A 21,068-nucleotide genomic window follows, 5' to 3' on the forward strand; every position below is an offset into this window, starting at 1 on the left:
GCAGGGTATTGGTAATAGTTAAATTATAATAAATGGCCACTTCTATTTCATTTTAGTCTTTTGTCAGTCCTACATTTTATTACCACGTAAATGTAGCACTCCTGGCTTTTTGATACTTTTCAGGACTGGGTGGGAGATGGTTTATAACTCTTTGTGTTTTATTTTATTTTTATTTCTCTCTATAATGATATGCTTCATGTATTGCCTGTGATGTAAAGATAGGTGACTCCCTAGAAGTGGGAAAATCATCTACTTTAGAAAGACCTCTTCAGACCTGTGTTTTTGCCATACTTGAATCTAATGGAAATGACCAGATTTGGAAAGCTCTTCAAGGTGCTATTTGTAAAGGCCACTTCCAACCCTCTTTATTTTCCTTCTCAGACTGGTGAGAATTAAACTTTAACTCTGAGGCAGGATGTAGCAACCTGTTCACTCATTTATTCATTAATTCATTAAAAATAAATTTATAGATTATTTACTATGTCAGCCCGTGATGTTTTTGAATACTACAGTGAATATCAGGAGTGCTGATGTTTGCTGTCAGAGGGTTTACAATCTATTAGGGGAGGCAAACATTGAATAATAGATTATAAACTTAGGAGGGAAGGAAAGAGAGAAGGAAGGATGGAGGGAAAGAGGAAAGGAGGGAGAGAGAGAGAGAAAGAATATGCGGTGGTATAAGTGTGTAACAGGGAAATCATGACCATAATTTAGACATATACCATGCCTGGGAACATACAGCCTATAGTGAAAATGAAATAATTAATCATGAAACAGAATAGAGTGTGGAGTTATCCAAGGGGCATATAGGGCAGTTGGAATCATTTGAGAGGGTCACATAACAACCTGGGATACATAAGTAATGATTTCCTGAAGGAAGTCATGCTTAAATTGGGATTAAAAGGTTGATTGAGTCTGAGTCCACCAGGTTTCAACCCTGGCTACCCATTAGACTCATCTGGGAAACTTTAAAAACATAGGAATGCCTGGGTCCCACCCCAGTCATTCTAATTATTAGTTTTGGAGTAGGACCCAGGCATTCATGTGTTTTAAAAGTTTCCAAGAGATGAAAAGAAATCAGTCAGCCATCTTTAGCCAATTGTGGGAGGATTGAAAAAAGAATCCCCAATAAAGGGAATATAGTACATTTTTATAAACTGAAAGAAATTTATTACAGCTGGAGCATAAAATTTGGGGTTGGAGAAGTTAATAGGAATTAGTGTAGATGCCTCACTTGGGGTTTATGGCTGTGAATATTCATGAAGGAGATGTGAGTTTTCTCAAGAGTTCCTTAGCAGCTATAGTACTGAGGAGAATTTGGACATCTAAATATATTTAGTATTGATGTCTTGTCAGGCAACTATGACTATTTTTATTTCCTCAACTCTGTGCTCTCTTATATCTGTGCTGCCATATTTCGATTGCTCTCCTCTCCATAGATGTTTTTACTTTTGTGGGTCATGCATTCTCTGTCACAGCTACATAACTCTGTCATGATGTAAAAGCAGCTATGGGCAAGATATAAATAAATGGGTGTGGCTGTATCCTAATAAAAACCTTATTTGTACATGCTGACATCTAAATTTTCTATACTTTTCATGTGTCACAAAATATTATGCTCCTTTTCTTTTTTTTCACCCATTCTTATCTTGTGTACCATACAAAAATAGGCATCAAGAAGATCTTAGCCCATAAGTGTAGTTTTCTCAGCCACTGTTCTAAGGCATTGCTACAAATACTATTACAACTCAGTTTTCACAAAATTCTTTTTGGTAAATATTTTTGTTATTCTTGTTTTATAGATGTGGAAACTATAGAGGCACAAAGCAGTTAAGTAATGTGTCCAAATCACACAGGTGTCAAGTGCCAGAGGTGGGATTTAGAACCATCCTGGCTTGTCAACACTATGTATTGCTACCCTTTACTACTCACTGGCCATGGGAGTGTGTGAAGTCGTTGAAAGGAGATGAAACAGTCAAAGCAATGTGAGACATTAGATCAGTAATCCACTTCGATGCTGGAGGTAACAGAAGAGAAAGAATGAAAGACATGGTACTGAGTAATTATTGAATGAATGGGGGCGTTCAAGAAATCAGCAGAAGACAATAGATGAGATGTATTAGGCCCTCAGATATTTTTGTTTCAAGACAAGAGAGCCCTATGGACTTTAGAGGAAGTTGCTTCTATATATTTTCACAATATTTTGTTTCACATTCCATCAGTATTTCATATAGTGTCTGTGTGTGTGTGTGTGTGTGTGTGTGTGTGTGTGTGTGTGTGTGGTGGGAGGTATGTGTGTATGTGTACATATCTGTTGTCTTCTAATTTTGGAAAAAAGGGAAGTAGACAAATAATTAAAACCAAGAGTGAAAAGTGTTATGATAGACATGAATAGATGTTACCCAGCATTGGGAGATAAGGAATGCTGTCTGGAGGAGATTACACATCAGTTATATCCCGCTTATCCTCATGTGGGGTGGAGCTAAGTGTTTCAGACAGGGAGAATAGTATTTATAAGGGCCCAGAGTCAAGAAAAAGAATATGGTGGGTTCTGGGAAGTCTGAGTCCAGTATGGCTAGAGTACTGAGAGAGGAAAGTGTTGAGGGGTAAGGGGTAAGGAGATAAAAGTATGGAGATATAGTAGGGTGGAACTGGGAGGATAAGTGTGTATGTCCAGCTCATAAAGAATTTATATGCAAGGTATGCACATACCATCTGGAAGTTAGTGGGGTTCTCTGAAGGAGTTTAAGCAGCAAGTTAACATGAAACGTGGAGTTTTGGAAGCTCACTCAAGCTGTGGTAGGCAGATTAATAAGAAAAATCATGCAATACACTTAAATGGCTATTGTAGTAATGCACTGGGCTCTGGTATCCTATCGTCCCACTAAATAAACAATAAAAGTATACAATAAAAGCCAGGAAAAATTTTATTGAACAAAGTATTGTGCTGATTGCATACATCTGAAATGCTAATCATGATCTGAGCCATCAGTATTGGTGACACAAATAATTAAAATATTAATGAATTGCTTTGAATATGGAAATTTCTTTTTTAGATATATCGAGTTAAGCTATAATACACTTAAGCTATACAGTTAAGCTATTATACTGATTTTAATCTTTAAACACTTGCACTTCCATAATAAAATATGAGGAATAGTTTTCCTGCAGGCATGTGTGTGTTGTGTATAAAACCATAGAATTCATATTATAAGAAGTTGTTAAATATTTATTTATTTGAAATGAAAAAAATTAAGACCTGATAAACTGAGTTTTACATTTTTGTAACTTGATATGCCTTTTAAAAAACTAGTTGAAATATTTATTAGATGTCCCTATTTTTAATTGTTTTTCAAAGAGTGACTAATTATTCCACACCATGTGTCTCTACAAAGAACTTTGTGAGACTTTAAAAATAGAGCCCTATTTTGAATTCTGTAGGAGAGTGTTTTCATCACATTACTTTCAAAGTAGGAAGAACTAATGTGACAAAACCTGTGCCCTTGGAAAAGGTCATTTTGTTAAAAGATAGTTTGGAGAGCAAAAAAGTTGTGGTCCATTTTAAATAGTATTTTTCTATGCAGTTGGGACCATGACCATGAGGCTGCATCCTTTTCTTCTCAGAATAATTACAGCATTTATAGCTGTGTTCATGTCTATCCTGGAGTCTTGACCCTATTCAGATGTACTTTTCCTAATGGATTCAGAGAAAGAAGATAAGATAAAATAAACAGATAAGATGCTATGGCTGTTAGAAACAGTCTCCCTCAGAGTAATAGAGTAATATATACCTGAAGCATGAATTGAGTTTAATTTAAAGCCAATATAAACATTAGGAATCAATTAATCGGATCAAGATAATTTTAGTATATTTAAGTTTTAAGTTTCCTTTTGCAGGGTTTTTCTTTTTTCTTTTTCTTTTTTATTAGTTTCAGGTTTACAAAACAATGTTATAGTTAGACATTTACACCCCTCACAAAGTGATAACCCCTCTCCCCAGTCTACTATCCCTCTAATATTGTATATAGCACTTACAATTCCATTGACTCTATTCCCTAAGCTGTACTCTACATCCCGTGAGTCTCTCTCTCTCTCTCTCTCTCTCTCTCTCTCTCTCTCTCTCTATATATATATATATATATATATATATATATATATATATACACACACATATATATAATATATATACACATATATACGCATATATATGTATATATATATGTATATATATATGTGTATATATATTTAATTATAGTTGACATTCAATATTAGTCAGCTTCAGCTTCAGGTGTATAGTGCAGTGATCAGGCATCTACAGTTTATAAAGTGGTCTCCCGGATAAGTCCAGTGTCCATCTGCACCCTACATAATCTTTACATTATTGATTATATTCCCCAAATTGTATTTCACAACCCTGTGAGAATACTGTGACCATTAATTTGTGCTTTCTAATCCCTTTACATTCTCCCCCACCCCCCTCTCATGTGGCAATCATCAGTTTTTTTTGTCCCCCCCCCCCATATCACTGAGTCTATTTCTGTTTTGTTTGTTTCTTTTTTCCTAGGGTATAGCAGTCAGGGTGGTGGAGTAGAAGGAGCCAAGATTTGATATTTGCACAGACTTTAGAGGTATCCTTAGCTTGCTTTCTGGTTCTCAATTCCTTCATTTGCACAGTGGGGACAAGAACATGGGCCTTGCATGGTTTGTGAGAGTTAAAGCCTGTGAAGAACTGACCTGTGATTGGCACATACTAGGCAATCTGGACATGGCAGCTATTATAGTTATTATTGTCTTAGTTTTATGTAAGAGAAATGAAAGTTAGAATAGTCAGGTGTCCAATTGACCTAAAAAAAAAAACGATTACAAGCAGGGCTACTGTAAAAAATGTTCTTGAGTGCTATTATTATTCTCTTAAATATTCCTGAACTAAAAACTATCATATTTGAAAGAGTTAGTGATCTTATTAAAATGTCTGATTTCCATAAAGAAAAGATTTTTTTCTTTTTAATAATTTGGATGATATGTTGATTTTCATTCAGAAGCTTGATGAAATAAGTAGACAGAACCTTTATTATTAAAGGAAAGTACATTTGTTATATTTTGAAAAGCAAATTACATAAAATTTCATTCACATATCTTTGTATACATTGAAGCCAGTACCCCTAAAATTTAATTAACTAAGGAAATGACCAGATAGATGCACATTGCTCATGAGCACTCATTTAATCATTCATTTATGTTATACTTTCAAAGTATACAAACTGATAGTTACTGTAAAAAAATATTAGTCGAAATTGTAGTTTTCGAAGAACAACACTATTGCAGGTCACTTTACTTTGTGTAGTGTGGTACATTGTGGTGATGGTATTTCCTGATTCTAAAATCAGTCCCATTTTCATTCTCATCAGATCCTCCTAGAAGCAGTGTATTTATAAAACCCAATGTATTTTGAAATTTGATAGCAATTCTATTTTTAATATAACCATTGAACCCTTTCAAATCAATAATTTTTGTTTTCACTTTAGGCCAGAAGTGATCTCTTTTCCTCCGAACAAAACAGTGCTGTGTATATCCGTATCAATACAGATACTTCCTCCTACTAGTACTTATTGGGGTATAAATGTGCCTTTTTAATTAGAATCTAAGTACTTGTGGTAATGGCCATGTCTCAGACATGCTCAGTGATACATTGGCCAACACATGGCCTACTCTGAATATTTCTACTTTTGAATAAAGCCAATAGAATATAAATATATTGAGTAATATGGATTCCAAAGTCTGTTTTTATAACAGTGCTTACCTCATGATTCATTTTTGACTTGCTTAGTGAATTAAATAGATATTTAGTTGTGGATGAGGGAAGTTGAGGGCCTAAAAAATTTAATTTGTCCTTTTCTGTCTGTTTTATTTCATGTAGTGTTATGTTTGAAATTTCATGAATATCGTAACATGTATCAGAACTTCATTCCTTTTCATGGCTGAATTATATTCCATTGTATGTATATATCATATTCTGTTCATGTATTGATCAAAACGTTGGTTGTTTCCAGCATTTGGCTATTGTGAATAATGTTGCAGTAAACATTGGTATATAGGTATCTGTTTAAGTCTGGCTTTCAATTATTTTGAGTATAGACCTAAGAGTGGAATTGCTTGGTCATATAGTAGTTCTTTGTTTAGTGTTTTGAGGAATATTGTATGGTTTCACTTATAAGAAATTTCTAGAATAGGCAACTTCATAGAGAGAAAATAGATTATTGGTTACCAGAGCCTGGGTAGAGAAGGTCAATGAGCTGATATTACTTAATGGTTACAGAGTTTCTGTTTGGTTTGATGAAAAAGTTTTGGAACTATTAATATATAGTGGTGATGGTTACACAACACTGTGAATGTAATTATACTACTAAATTGTACACTTTAAAGTGTTTAGAATGGCAAATTTAATTATGTATGTATGAGTATTTTATCACAGTTAAAAAACGGAATAGTATAATATACCTAAACCAGTGAATTGTATACTTTAAATGAGTGAATTGCAAATTATGTGAACTATATTCAAACAAAACTGTTTAAAACATCAAGTTTATCTAAAAAGATTACACTTACAAAGGGGAAGTTAAAGGTTTCAAACTCATTTTATATTGACACTTCATGGTAACAGGAGGTAGCTGGAATGGGTTGGATTTGGGAAATGTATGCTTTAGCCAACAAACAAACCTGTGTTAGACACCCAATGCTACAGAAAAGGGGGAAAAAAGACACAATTACTCATTTCTAGGGACTTTCAATCTAAATTATGAAGCCTAAAGCAATGTCCATGAAGTTACTCTGGCAAATTTAGAGGGTAAAAATTATACCTAGACACATACACACATTCACACACGAATATACTCATATACACTTTTTAAATAACTAACACAGGAAAGCACTCAAAACAAGGGCATTCTTTTTAACATCTCTTAACTTCTCTTTATTCATACAATATGGCTTAGTAACTGCACATTTCAATATTTATGCGATAACATTCACTGAGTTTGAATCTTTAAATTCACCTTTGTTTAGATTATGAATAGTTGAATAGTAAATCTATTAGAAATTAATGGAATATGTACAGATTCTAGCTTTCATTTTAATTCCAAATAATGCCATTACTTAGGATGAGTAAAGATTTTATAAACTGGAATTCAAATGCATCAGAAATTTTGTGAATTCATATGTAGGTTATGTTAATTTCCAAATCTACATATACGCACACCACTCATGCACAAATACATGTATATAAGTCTGTTTTGCCTTTCTCCAATTTGATTCCTGATTTGAGATATTTTGTGTTTGAGAATGTTATCGTTTATATTTTACTTGCTATCCTATTCCTTAGCTCCCCCACACAAATGTTAAGGAAGCATGGCAAGTGATAGATTTGAAAAGTGGAACAACAAACTATTTCCTCTGTTAAAAATACTTGTTTTTATATTAGATTATTTGTTCAATTATATTTTTCTTATTTTTAACTTATTTTTTAGCTGCTCCAGTTGATGTACTAAAAGCTCTAGATTTTCACAATTCTCCAGAGGGAATATCAAAAACAACGGGCTTTTGCACAAACAGAAAGAATTCAAAAGGTTCAGATACTGCTTACAGAGTTTCAAAGCAAGCACAACTCAGTGCCCCAACAAAACAGTTATTTTCAGGTATGTTCACTTTATTACTACAACTACTATTATTTTGTTAATTATTATTATTTCTACTTATCATGCTATGTAATGTACAATTATAGGGGGGTAAATGAGATTTTTTTTTTATACATCTGACAAGTAGATTGTGGCCACCAAGGTGACTTAATGAAAATAATAATTGTCAATTTTAATTCATCACAATCACAGAAGGTATGCTAATTCAAAAATTTAATAATTCATTATTTTATTTTAAGATGGCAAAACTTAAAGACAACATTATGTCTAACTCATTTTTGCATATAATTGTGTAGAATTTATTCATTAGGGAGATTGTGGGAGATTCACCCTCAATGACCACCCAGATTGATTTAATGGGCATGTAGATTTGCACATGCTTAATGAGTGTCTTTCTAAAACTAATGTACGCTTCTGCTGAAAGAAATACTTCTTCAGGAGATGTTATAGAACATATTATTCTGTATTATTTTTGGATCCTGTTTGTGTCTCAAATATAATAAAAGTTAGTCACAAATCACAAGGAGATCTGGGACAAGAGATTTAGTCAGTCTTTACCTGGAAAGTTTATATAATAGTATTGAAAAATATATGCTGAATATTTTCTGTCTTTCCATGCTGGCATTAATTGACCTAATAACATGAGTTATCTAGAATCATGATAATGTGGGAAAAGAGAGTTGAGTGGTGAATGACAATTTCTGAGCATCACATTTTCTGAGTGGGTAACTTGTTACTAGTACTTGCTTGTTATTGGATAGTCAATTATTTTTCGTTTTAACTTCACTAAGTTGAGTATCCTCATCCTTATTCAACAGAAGAGGAAATTGAGTTTCACTGAGGTCCTCTGACTTGTCCAAATTACATGGGGTCAATATTTAATCCAGTTCTTGTCTGTTGCCCATGCTGATATTGTCTATATTAACAAGTATTCCCTTTTGGTGCTTTGGGATCCTCTCAGAACCAATTTATCATTTAAAGTCTTCATATTATCTTCTACTGTCTCCACCTGAAAGAAATTGAGTTCTCTATTTTCACACATTAAAGTGTTTTCTAACAGTAGAATGATTATAAATAAAGGGACTAAAAATTATAAAACAAGATAGTATATTTTCCATGGAAGGACATTTAAAAGTACATGTATTTTGATAAATTATTGTTTCTTCCAAGATATTTCCTGTTTTGAGTTAATTTGTAGTGGACAAAAGTAATAAACTACAAATTGAAAGAATGTCAAAGCACAATTTTTCTGAGTTCTAAAATAAAAATAAAATAGTTATTAAATCCATAAAATATTTTTAAAATCAAATTTAAAAGTTTTAAATAGTGAAAGTTAAGTTGCTTTTCTATTTTTATGCACACTACTGCAAAAATAGGAAAGGGCAATGAATTTTTAAGAGAGAACAAAGAATAATGGATTAATAGAAAAGCGTTATAAATACTCAAGAAGTTAGTTTATTATAGTTTTTTATATTTTGGCTCATCATCTCTGGGTGAGTTTGTCTGCTTTCCAGTGTGGTAGTTAATTTGATTAATTGATCATTTCTGTTGTGTTACTCATGGAAAAAGAATATAATGCATACCCCTAGGATCTCCTTCCATGCCACTTGACAGAATTCATTTATATTAAATTTTTTTTTTCCCTTGTGAATTTTGTCTTAAACATATGATTCTAATAATGAGTATTTCAGATAGGAAGAGACACCTATGATAGATACCTCACTTTTTCCCTAAGCAAATTATTTTTTATAAGCTTGCCTTTTTATAAGGTAGAGATTCCTGCCAAATAATGCAAAATGGCAATTAATAAAAATTACCAATGACATATTTATGGTTAAAAATGACTCTGGGCAGTGAACACACAATGCAATATATAGATGACGTATTATAGAATTGTACACTTGAAACCTATATAATTTTACTAACCAATGTTACCTCAATAAATTTAATAAAAATTAATAAAAATACAGCTTGCTATTCAGCTTTTATAACGCTCACCAATAAAAGATATTGCTTCATTAAAAAACACAAATAGTGAATATGTGAATATTATTATTTATTTATTTCAATTAAAGTTTATTGGGGTGATAGTTATTAGTAAATTTACTAATAACTATCAGGTGTATAATTCTATAATACATCATCTATATATCACATTGTGTGTTCAACACCCAGAGTCAGTTCACCTTCCATAACCATATATTTGATCCCTTTTACCCTCATCTACCACCTCCCTCCCCCACCCTCTGTTTACCACTAAACAATTGTCTTTGTCTATGAGTTTTTGATTCTTTTTTTCTTTGTCTTGTTCCTTTATTGTTTTCAATTTTATATACCACATATCAGTGAAATCATATGGTTCTTGACTCTTTCTGTCTGACTTATTTCACAAATATTATTCTTTATAAAATACATTAAAAATATTTTTGAAAAGTAATTTGGAATGCTCTTTCTTTCATTATAGGAAGACATAACAGCAACTTTTTTCTAATGAACAAAGTAAGCAGTAGTATTGGAAACTTCATCATTGGTGTGGGGCTTGGGGGTTATCAGGTAGTTATTGTAATACTTTATAGAATTAAGGTATATGTCCTCCAAAGTTCCATTTTGAGACCTTTAATTTAAATGTCTGAGAACTCTGTGCATGTGAACTGAATAGAATCCGTGATTTGTAAATTCTGTATGCCCTTTTTAGAACACCTGCTGTGGGACAGATACTTAGAAAAAAATATTTTGATCTTTATCTTCATAACCATCTGGAAAGGGGAATATTTAAACCCAAATTATGGATTAGAAATTAGAAATGTGAAGTATTTAAATATAATCACAGAACCAGCAAATGATATGAAGATGACAGTCCTTGTCTCTTTTAGAGTAAAGTGGGCTTTTCCCACTATGCAAATGGCCTTTCCCCCTCATTTAAAAAATCCCACTGACCACTAAACTACATCAGAAGAATATTTTAGTTAAAGGGAGACATATTCATCATTGAATATATTGACCACAAATTAAAAAATTAAATTCAAATAACAAAGTGCCTTTTATATATGTAATTTATTCATGTGTACAATATCTATTAATGTTAGAAGCCCACATTAGAACCACTATTGAATCTGATGTAGTCAGAGTGAATTATGATTATTATTTTATATATATGATTTATGTATATACACATACCGAAGGTAGTTGTAGCATTTCTTTCTTTAACAGCAGTCATTTAACAGAGAGGATACTTTATTCTTAGCTGTATATATACATTTCAAACCATCTATTATTTAAGTTGAAAAATTCCACATTTAATCTGTATTATATATACTGATCACTGCTATTTTAAATAAAATTTCACATGTTAGGTGGTTGTATTTCTGTTGTTGAACTAATATAGTGAATTCTCTCTGATACATTAGGCAGTTATGAACAGCTTTGATTAACATCTTATAAAGAGGAAACTATGGTGGGATGTCTAGGTTAGACTGACATTAAGTCCTGATTTTTTTGATAACTAAATTTCTTTTTCTAAGTGTCATAGCTTAAATATTATAATTAATATGCGAATGCTTAATTTTAAATTGGCAATACTTTCATAATTGAAAGATGTTACTCATTAGTGTAGTTAGAAGTTGGCAGTATTCAAAAGCTGCGCTGTAGATATTGGATGATTAATTAAAATTTGTTGTAATTTATTTAATCTTATATGAATAGATTATTTTCTGAAATTCCTCTTTTCCTCAATGTAGACATTATTTCATAATGTTTTGGCAAACATGAAAAAAAATGTTTTCCCTAGCTCATAATATTTTAGCATCTTTTGTTTTTTCAATGTTTGAGATATTTTAAAAATTGAGGTACATTTAGGGAAAGAATTTCTGTGATTCTCAACATTCTGGGCTACTTGTTCAAAGAAAAAGTTTATATACAATGGAGCTTCTTCAATAAATTACCTAGACTTTTGTATAAACAAATTGTGTTTTATTAATTGATGTGTTTTATTACCTTTCCATTTTATTCACATGATTATTTTTTTTCTATTGGTTTTTATAAATATAAAATTGGATGCATCTGTGACAAATTAAAACATATAAAATATGTACACATATTTATTTTTTTGTTGTAATAGCAAAGCTTTTATGACCTACTTGCTATATACCATGTTTCCCTAAAAATAAGACCTAACAGGAAAATAAGCCCTGGCAAGATTTTTCAGGACGATATCCCCTGAACATAAGCCCTAATGCATCTTTTGGAGCAAAAATTAATATAAGACCCGGTCTTATTTTCAGGGAAACATGGCAGCAAAATTGTATTGGTAAATTATTTCAAAAACTAAAATTGAGAATTTTAAATAAAGACTTTTTAGTTTTGAGATATCTATCTATTGATTTATCTATTTATCTATGTAAATGTAGATATAGATAGATGGATTAAAACTGAGTAGTAAACTAATTGACTGCTTTATGACATACTTTTATTTAATTTCCACAATGTTTTAAATAATTTCCATTTCATAAAACATCTTTCCACTACCTTATTTTAAGTGCTGCATAGAATTTCACTATATAGATATTTTGTATTTATTTAACCAGTCCCAACCATTGGAGATTTTAGTATTTTCTGATTATAGTATTCTGATGAATTCACTTAATATTCTTACATGTAAGCACCCCCCAACCTTGATAAATTCTAAGAAGCGAAATTGATGCTCTCCTATAGTTTTTTGAATTTGAATCCATGGGAGTCATAGTCATAATAATTTTATTATTTAATACTATAATGTATAATAGAATTTGGAATGAACTGATTGAATATGGAAGCTCTTGGTGTTGGCTGAGATATCATTGATTCCACAAACCCCAGTTTTGCATGTGAACAACATTTTAATTGAAGTAACCACATCCTTCAAATATAATTCCTGCTTTACTTATATCTCAGGATGGTAAGAGGATCAAATAAGATATACATATCTTATTATGTGTATGTATATGTATATATATACATATACATATACATGTATATGTATACATATACACATACACATACACATACATATACATATACATATATATATATATATATATATACATATAACTATTTTTGAAAAACATAACCCACACTTTAATATGTAGTGGTTATATAAAAACATACTTTATTTTTTTTTAATTTAATTTTTTATTTTTTTACCTGAGACTAACATACTCAGGTAGTCTTTATTTAACTACCTGAGATATATTTATGCTGTTCATTTAAGTAAATATTTATTTAATAAATGCTTACTAAGCACTTATGTAGGTCTGCCCCCCTGTTGGGTATTTGTGATATGATGGTTAGAGGGGGCGAAAAAAAACAAAAAACAGTCCACTCTCCTGAATGTACAATCAAATTAACCAAGTATCTAATAGTTTTGATTCACAATGCCATACGCTTTTTTTATTAGTAAAATTGTATTGTTACAGGAAAAACTGATCAGAAACTCTAGCTTTTGAAGGGATGACTAAAAGAATGAATACCTTCATAAATTGTGTCCTTACAATGCCTCTTAAAAGAGAGGACATATGGCCACAGACTCCTTATAATGCCTCTTAAAAGAGAGGATATATGGCCACAGACTAGAAGGAGGCAGAAAATACACATCTTACACCAAAAATGGTACTTAAGTGTTTTAAAAGTGCTTACTATGTCTTTGGTATTGTACTGGCATTGCGATCATGTTTCCTAACTTTGAAATTCACATAATCATTGTGGTTTAAGTGAGTTGCTTTAAAGTTTGAATAAAGCTTGAACAATTGCTACATGGAAAGCTTAATAGAGTTTTCTCCCCATTTGTTTTTACACCAGCATTGTTATTATAATACTATTTGAACTTAGATGATGTATTAAGGCCACATGGAAAGTTCAGAAATAACACAGTGATCCAGGAATAATTTGGAAATTTGGAATTTCTGACTCTGGCCTTCTCTTCTCAGGAGGAACTTTTCCAGAAGATTTTTCAATATTATTTACAGTAAAACCCAAAAAAGGAATTCAGTCTTTCCTTTTATCTATATATAATGAGCATGGCATTCAGCAAATTGGTGTTGAAGTTGGGAGATCACCGGTTTTCCTGTTTGAAGACCACACTGGAAAACCTGCCCCAGAAGACTATCCCCTCTTCAGAACTGTTAACATCGCTGATGGGAAGTAAGTAACGCAATAATCCAGTGTTTCATCTATGCTAAAAGCAGTTCTTTTATTTGATCATTCAACAAATATTTACGAAGTGTGATGCAGATTTTTTTTAGGGACTGGTGCTGTAGAAATGAACAAAACAATAACATTGCTAAACTTACATAGTTTCCAGTCAGGGCAGACAAACAATGAACAATAAAACATACCAATAGTGTATCAGGTGGTGGGAGATACATGAGAGAGAAAACTAGGGCAGTGAAGAGGATATAGGGAGTGGTGGTGAGGGGTGCAATTTTAGGGAGTAAGATGAGGGAAAACCTCACTAAGAAGGTAGCATGTGAAGGAGGTGGTGTGCATGTCATGCTGATAATTAAAAGCATACTATTCCAGGAGGAGGGCAAGTAAATGCAAAGCCTCTTATTCTGGGTGTGGCTGATTTGGTGTAAGCAATGTCAAGGGTGCCAGCAATGGCAGGAGCAGAGGGACATGAGAGGGATGGAGAAGCAGTGGGAGGCCAGATGGTGTAGCACATTGTAGGTGGTCGTAAGCACTTTGGGTTCCGGTCTGAGTGAAATTGGAAGTCACTGTAGGCTTTTTGAGCAGAAGGATGATCTGATTTCACTTCTCTTTTTTACCAATCATACTAATATTGATGAGCATAAGGGAGCCTTATATAATACTTGGTATGAGCTATAAACTTTTCTAGATACTTGACACATAGTTAACTCATTTAATTTTTCACAACTCTTTGAAGAAAGTAACGTTAATAACCCATTTTATAGATAAGGCAAATGAGTCACAGAGAGTTTAGGTAACTTGCCTGAAGTCATACATTTGGAAAGTAGCAGACACAGCTCATATATTTAGAAAGTGGCCAAGATAGTTTTTGAACTCAAGTACTCAGACTCTCCAACAACTACTACTTTCTTCTGAAAATCATGCTGAATTCTGAATTGTGTTGTGAACACTGTCTTTCATTTAGGGCACAGCTAAACACAAAAAAATACTTATTAAATTTACTTGTCATTTAATTGCTGAATTTAGAGTTCTCAAAATAGATTTATCCAAGATACGACATTTGGTTATAGACATAAGAAGGAAATAGCAGTTCAGATTTAAAAAAACAAAACTCAGTGTACCTTTGTCAGGGATATGGAGAAAACTTTTTCTCAGGGTTCAGGTGAGAGAGATGGCGTCTTGGACTAAGTTAAGAGACATTGGATTCTACCTGTACTTTGAATATAAGAACTGATAGGATTTTCTGATGATAACATAAAACATATAGTATGAGAGAAAGAGAATAACTATGAATGACTCCAAAACTAAGTGTTAACTTAGTATTGTGAATATTATGTATTATAGCATAGTTTTAACATATTATTAGCAGAGTTTAAATTAATTCAACAAAAATAGCAATTTTAGAGTCCTAATGAGCTTTTAACAATTGAAATCATTTTTATTTTCTGTTAATGAAAAGCACATACCTACAATAATGAGAATGGTTTAAGTTAAGACACAGGCTTCTTGGCAGAGATATGTGTAAATTTTACCCTCACAGTATTAAGTGGTTCCTAATATAAATCTTTGCTCAGTTCAAACCAAGCAGATGCCTATGCTAGTTGAATGTGCTGTGGAAAGACCAAAGATTAAGTGTATATGGAAATATACTTGGTCCTCATCAGTAGTCATGCCAAGTCACATGAAACAGACATTTTAGGAAAGCTCCTGAAACTCTTTGGGTACTTTATTTTATGGATCTAGTCCTAGACAAATCTGGAATATTAATCTAGTACTTTTCATTTGGAAAAAATATATATAAATCAGCGTGGCTTGCAAAATCCAAGTGAGCTTCACTTAATATTTATGTTAGCACTAGATACTCTTAATAAAACCCGCCATTTTACAGTATGATTAGGGTCTGTATGTTTCCAAAGGGTTGGCCATATCTCCCCCTTAAGCCTGTCATCACTGCCCTGAATTAGCTGGAGCAGTAGCTTCAGAGTGAATTGAGACTCTCACTCCACACATGCGTCGACTATGATTTCTTTCAGTGTTCCCACTTCCTGCCAACCCTGGAAAGAAGGAGAGATATTGTGTCTCAGTCTTGGATCCTGCCCACAGTAGTGATCTATAACTGTCTTGAAATTAAAGTGGAAAAATAAAACGAAAGCACTTGAAGTAAATGTGAATAAAGACAGAGAAGCACATTGTGTTTTACAATTAGAACGTTCAGTTGCTCCAGATGGAGCAGTCATTCAATTAGTAGACATACCCTTTTATAGTCAATCTCAGGGGATCTCTAGAGCAGAATTTTTTTAAAAGTGGAATTTCACTTAGGAAGAAAGCATTTACGTACATAGAAACTATTGCTTACCCCATATCCCACCCCTAATCTCTAACAAATACCCTCATCAGGACATGGTGAGATTAAGCTTTTGTTGCAACAACACAAAGTGAAGCAAAAGATGGGCACTTCCTTATCAGCACAGACAGCCAATCCTGCTGAGCATCTTACAGGACTTGTGTCCTTTTGAGTACCTAGCACTGTTCTGGGTAAATAGCAGTCACCTGTCAACTGACTAATAAATGAGCCTACATTTTATACAATTTCAGCTCACTTTCACAATTTAAAATACATTCTATTTTAATGTGAGTAATGGTTTGGCAACAATGTGTTTGAAACTTACAAAAGAATTACTTGGCTTTTTCAGGTGGCATCGGGTAGCAATCAGCGTAGAGAAGAAAACTGTGACAATGATTGTTGATTGTAAGAAAAAGACCACAAAACCACTTGATAGAAGTGAGAGAGCAGTTGTTGACACCAACGGAATCACGGTTTTTGGAACGAGGATTTTGGATGAAGAAGTTTTTGAGGTAAAAACAAATCAAACTTTATTTGAAGCTGAACACTGTTAAATCAGATGAACTGAGTTAGTAACAATAACAATCAATATATGCTAAAAGCAAAGTTTAGAACTCTAAAGGGTGACCTACTTTCTTTCCCTGTGGGTGTAGCGGTGATGTTTTCTATTGTTTAGTAAGAGAATGAGTAGACAATGGTGACTGTAACGCCTGGGAAACGTTTACAGAGATTGGTTGATTTGAACACAGGCATGCTATTCTCCTGGGAAGGGCAAATGACTTTACTCTTAGTAGTTTGTATTATTTTCTTTAGAGAAAAGAACATTTTCTTCACTTCCTTCTCTGGGAGATTAATTTAGAGAAATGTACAAGTCAGATAGCCTGTCTTTCTCTGTTCTTTGTGAATGTTTCCAAGGTAAAATGGAGATCATGCAAAGATGAATTTTAAGTTTTAAAAATTACTTTTTTTTAATAGATTGAATCAAGTCATAGTAAAAAGCTTTCTTCCAATTTTAGTCCCAAATTATGATAATCACATTCTTTCTTTTAATCCTTCCATCATTGGACCTGGTAACTCATGCTTTAATTTTCATTTAGTCAATTATCAACATAACAACAGACCTGGGTCCTGGCCTCATAAAGGGATGCACTGCTGAGACATTATTTATTACTCTGATGATATTTTTTGGTACAATTTCTGAGTAATTTATTTTTCAAAGTGTAACAAAGTAAAGTTGTTTATGATATTACAGATTAATAGACAAGTTTTACATGGAAGATTGCTGTATTTTGTTGATGTGTGAATATACTATGCATATATATCCCATATATGTACACACAAATATATATCCATACATACACACAGATAGTATTAGTTTCATAAAAATAAAATGTAAATTAAGAGTGTCAGTAGAATATTGCATTCCTGTACTTATACACATAACCTGTGGCATAATTTTAATAATAATTTACATTTGTGACATTTTTAGATTATTTGTTTGGGATTCTATTTGCTTTTGATTTTTTCCACTAATGTTTACCCAAACCTTTGACTCTAAACAAAGTATTTTAGCATATTATATCATACCTAGTATATCATAAACTCATTCAGGCAATATATAATAATATACTCTCAGATCTTCCAGTATCATGCATTGATTGCACATACACATAAAGGATAGTAAATATTTATTAGATGATCAATATTTTAAACAAGTTAATTTCTAGTCTTGCAAAGTTTTATTTTAAATTTAAATTATTTATAAACATCAGTTTCACAGGCTAAATTTATTTTTGTGACACGTGCAACCTTATTTTCCAGTAGCATAAAGGAGTAATATGGAAGAACTATATTAGTGGATGGTTTCATTTCATAATTAATCTATTGCAATCTATAGTGACAGAGCCTGTGGAAGTTAAACACTGGAAATTAAGAGTAGAATTTATTCATCATAAATAATTAGAATATATAAAGAGGAAATAAGAAGAGGAAAAATTATGAATACATTAATTGGTATGAATGAAGGAACAATGAATTCTTAAAATGTACAGGCCCTGAAAGATATTTGATATATGTACATATTGATTAGATTTGTTTTTCATACAGTTTCATAGCATCAACACTTTTATTTTTACCTGAACTTACTTCTAGGATAATATCATTTAATTTTTTTTTTCATTCCACTCCCCTTCCGAAGTATACTCCCCCTTCTTTCCCATACACTACTCTCCTGCTCACTGGGGTCCAGTAAAGTTTTTGAAGTGTAATTTCAGACTATCACGGTAAGTTCACTTTTTAAAACAAATAATTGAACCTGATGTTGCATATTAAAAAATATGTAATAAAACCTCTGTGTTTCATAGGCTGATTACAGTGTCAACTCCTAGAATATGTAAAAATAATTTTCCTAAAATATTTCCATGTGTTTTCAACTATTGCTAACCAAAACACCTCTGGCCAAGAGGTGTCTACTAAATTACCAGACAGAGGTACTGGAAACAAAGATTGTTATTATTCTCTTTGATTAATTCTTAACTTTCTAATACTATATACTACATTCTAAATCTTGGAGTAATGCAACGTTTATTTGGAAAAACTGTTAAATCATTAAGAAAAATAATCATTTAAAGACTCCTTAATGAAACCTTTAGTGAGTATGACAGTGAGTAACAAAAATAAACTTATTAAGCTGCTTTGCATCTTGCAGTTTCGTGAAACCTTATGGATCTTTAAATAAGGCATTTATTTAATATGAAATGTAATTACTTTTTGAACAAGTAAATTAATGCAGCACTTTCACTATCAGGTTTATCTTGTACTACCTTTGACCAAAAAATAGGAAAACTATTTATTTTTGTTTAATAAAATATTGAGAAGGCTTTGGAACAAGAACCTTTGAATTGGATGAAATTTTTTATTTATCTAATTTACAAATCCAAACAGTCATCATATATAAAATTTAGGTCTCATTTCCTAAATTGTATTATTGTATGGGCATGTCAAATTTTAAAATTAATTTAGTTTTCCCACTTGAATAAAGAATATGAAGAAAATAAATTATTCGAACATACAGATTTTTAAATCAGAATAAACACTTCTGACTCCTTTTGTGAAATTAGTTCATTTTATCTGAATATGATCTTATATCTTTCTCTGAAAATTTACTCAAATATTTTTTCTTTCATAATGTTTCATGCTATGGTACCTATTTAATTTTTGATTCTTTGCAACTGAATGAGTAGAAATTAAACTAAAAATGACAGTAGATAAGAATGGTACTACGTATGCATCATTTTACTATTTGATAAACAGTTATAATGATGAAGATGATATAAAAACACCAGTGATTCATTAGTCTGAAAATGGGAAATGTTACTTCCTTGGAAATAGTTGTCATTACAATTTAGATGAAAATTTGTTTAGTGTATATAATTTTGTCTATAAACTACCCTACGTTTATGGAATGGAACCATTATGGCAAAAAATGCTAAACGTGGACCTATTTGATTTGAAATCTGGAGACTTTTAAGAATTAAACATTGAACAGATAAGAGTAAAATTGAAAATGGTTTTTAAAGTATGACAAATTAGTTTATATGAAAATGCAAAGATGAATATATAGAACCATGATTCTGATTATATATTTTCAGTATAGCAGAGTGACTATAAGAATTGATTCTGGAAAGAGAAACCTCTGATTTTGAATCTCAGTATCTAACTTAATCATGTTTCTCTGTGTAATTACTTTATGTAAATTTTAATTTCTCGTTCTTCAAAGGAGAATAGTAATGTAACTTTCCTTGTAAGTATTTATTTTACAAATGAATTTATGTATGCAAAGTGCTTAAAATACTGGAGATATATGCATATATATATATTTACTTATATCTCTATATATCTATTTGTATCTCTATATATCTATGTATCTACATATGTATATATCTATCTCCAGTATCAAATATATATCTCCATATATATGGTTATATGGTATATGTTAATATATGCATTGATATGTAGTTTTCTTAATCATTGTTATAACTTCTGTTTTTTATCATCTTACAACTATGATATTTCGAATATTGTTATACATTTTTTATATGAGTGAGCAACAGTGACCCATATATCATTTAAAAGTCCTAAGTTGTCCCTGTCTTGTAAGTAAAGTACTTCTTTCCTGGACTAATGCTTGTTCACAAGGGACCGTAGCTAAAGTTGCTCTCTCTAGATAGAGGTAGCACCTGGATATCATTTTAGTGAGTGGACCTTCGTATGAGTTGATGAATATACATTTCTGCAGACACAAAATATCCAACTAACCGTAATGAAAAATCTTAGTTAATTTTAGGTTAATAATACAATTCAAGGATGTGAAGAAAAACTAAATTAGAGGAACCACATGCCTGTATTCATTATCAATATAATTACTTTTAGAGTCTTCAAACAAGATATTTATTTTTAAATATCAAGTTGTAGCCATTATAACTCAAATTTTCAAAGTATTGCTATTTCAATGTGTTTTCTTTTTGAAGAAACAGTTTATTACAAGTCTTTTATATTTTTAACAATGATCTACCTTTGGACCATTCTTTCTTTTAAATAAATGAGGGGACTATGATGGCAAAGGGCTTCTGAGTTAAAAAGCTTGTTGATGAAATTTTTCATTTTTTCAAACTTCTCAGGAAACAGGAAAGACTTTTACATTCAATTTTTTTTGAGAAATCAATGAATTATACAGTATAAAAAATAAATTATTTCAGTAGTTCTACAAGATCTGAAAACTTACCTTAAAGTAATAATAACCATCTCAAATATTCCGTTAAGAAATTGATCACTGCTTTGTGATGTCTATGTAG

General features: G+C 31.7%; 1 protein-coding gene across 6 annotated transcripts in view; it reads left to right on the top strand.

Moving 5' to 3' along the window:
• The window catches only part of COL11A1 (collagen type XI alpha 1 chain), a 207,811-nt gene that overhangs the window by 14,143 nt on the left and 172,600 nt on the right, over window positions 1-21,068 (top strand). For all 6 annotated transcript variants that reach the window (XM_081026892.1, XM_081026887.1, XM_081026889.1 and 3 more), the window contains exons 2-4: window positions 7,524-7,691; window positions 13,652-13,865; window positions 16,565-16,727. In XM_081026892.1, coding sequence (XP_080883018.1) covers window positions 7,524-7,691; window positions 13,652-13,865; window positions 16,565-16,727 — 545 coding nt within the window. The remainder of the gene's footprint in view (window positions 1-7,523; window positions 7,692-13,651; window positions 13,866-16,564; window positions 16,728-21,068) is intronic.

This window comes from Rhinolophus hipposideros (genome assembly GCF_964194185.1).
Source record: "Rhinolophus hipposideros genome assembly, chromosome: 19".
In the NCBI taxonomy this organism is placed as follows: Eukaryota; Metazoa; Chordata; class Mammalia; order Chiroptera; family Rhinolophidae; genus Rhinolophus; species Rhinolophus hipposideros.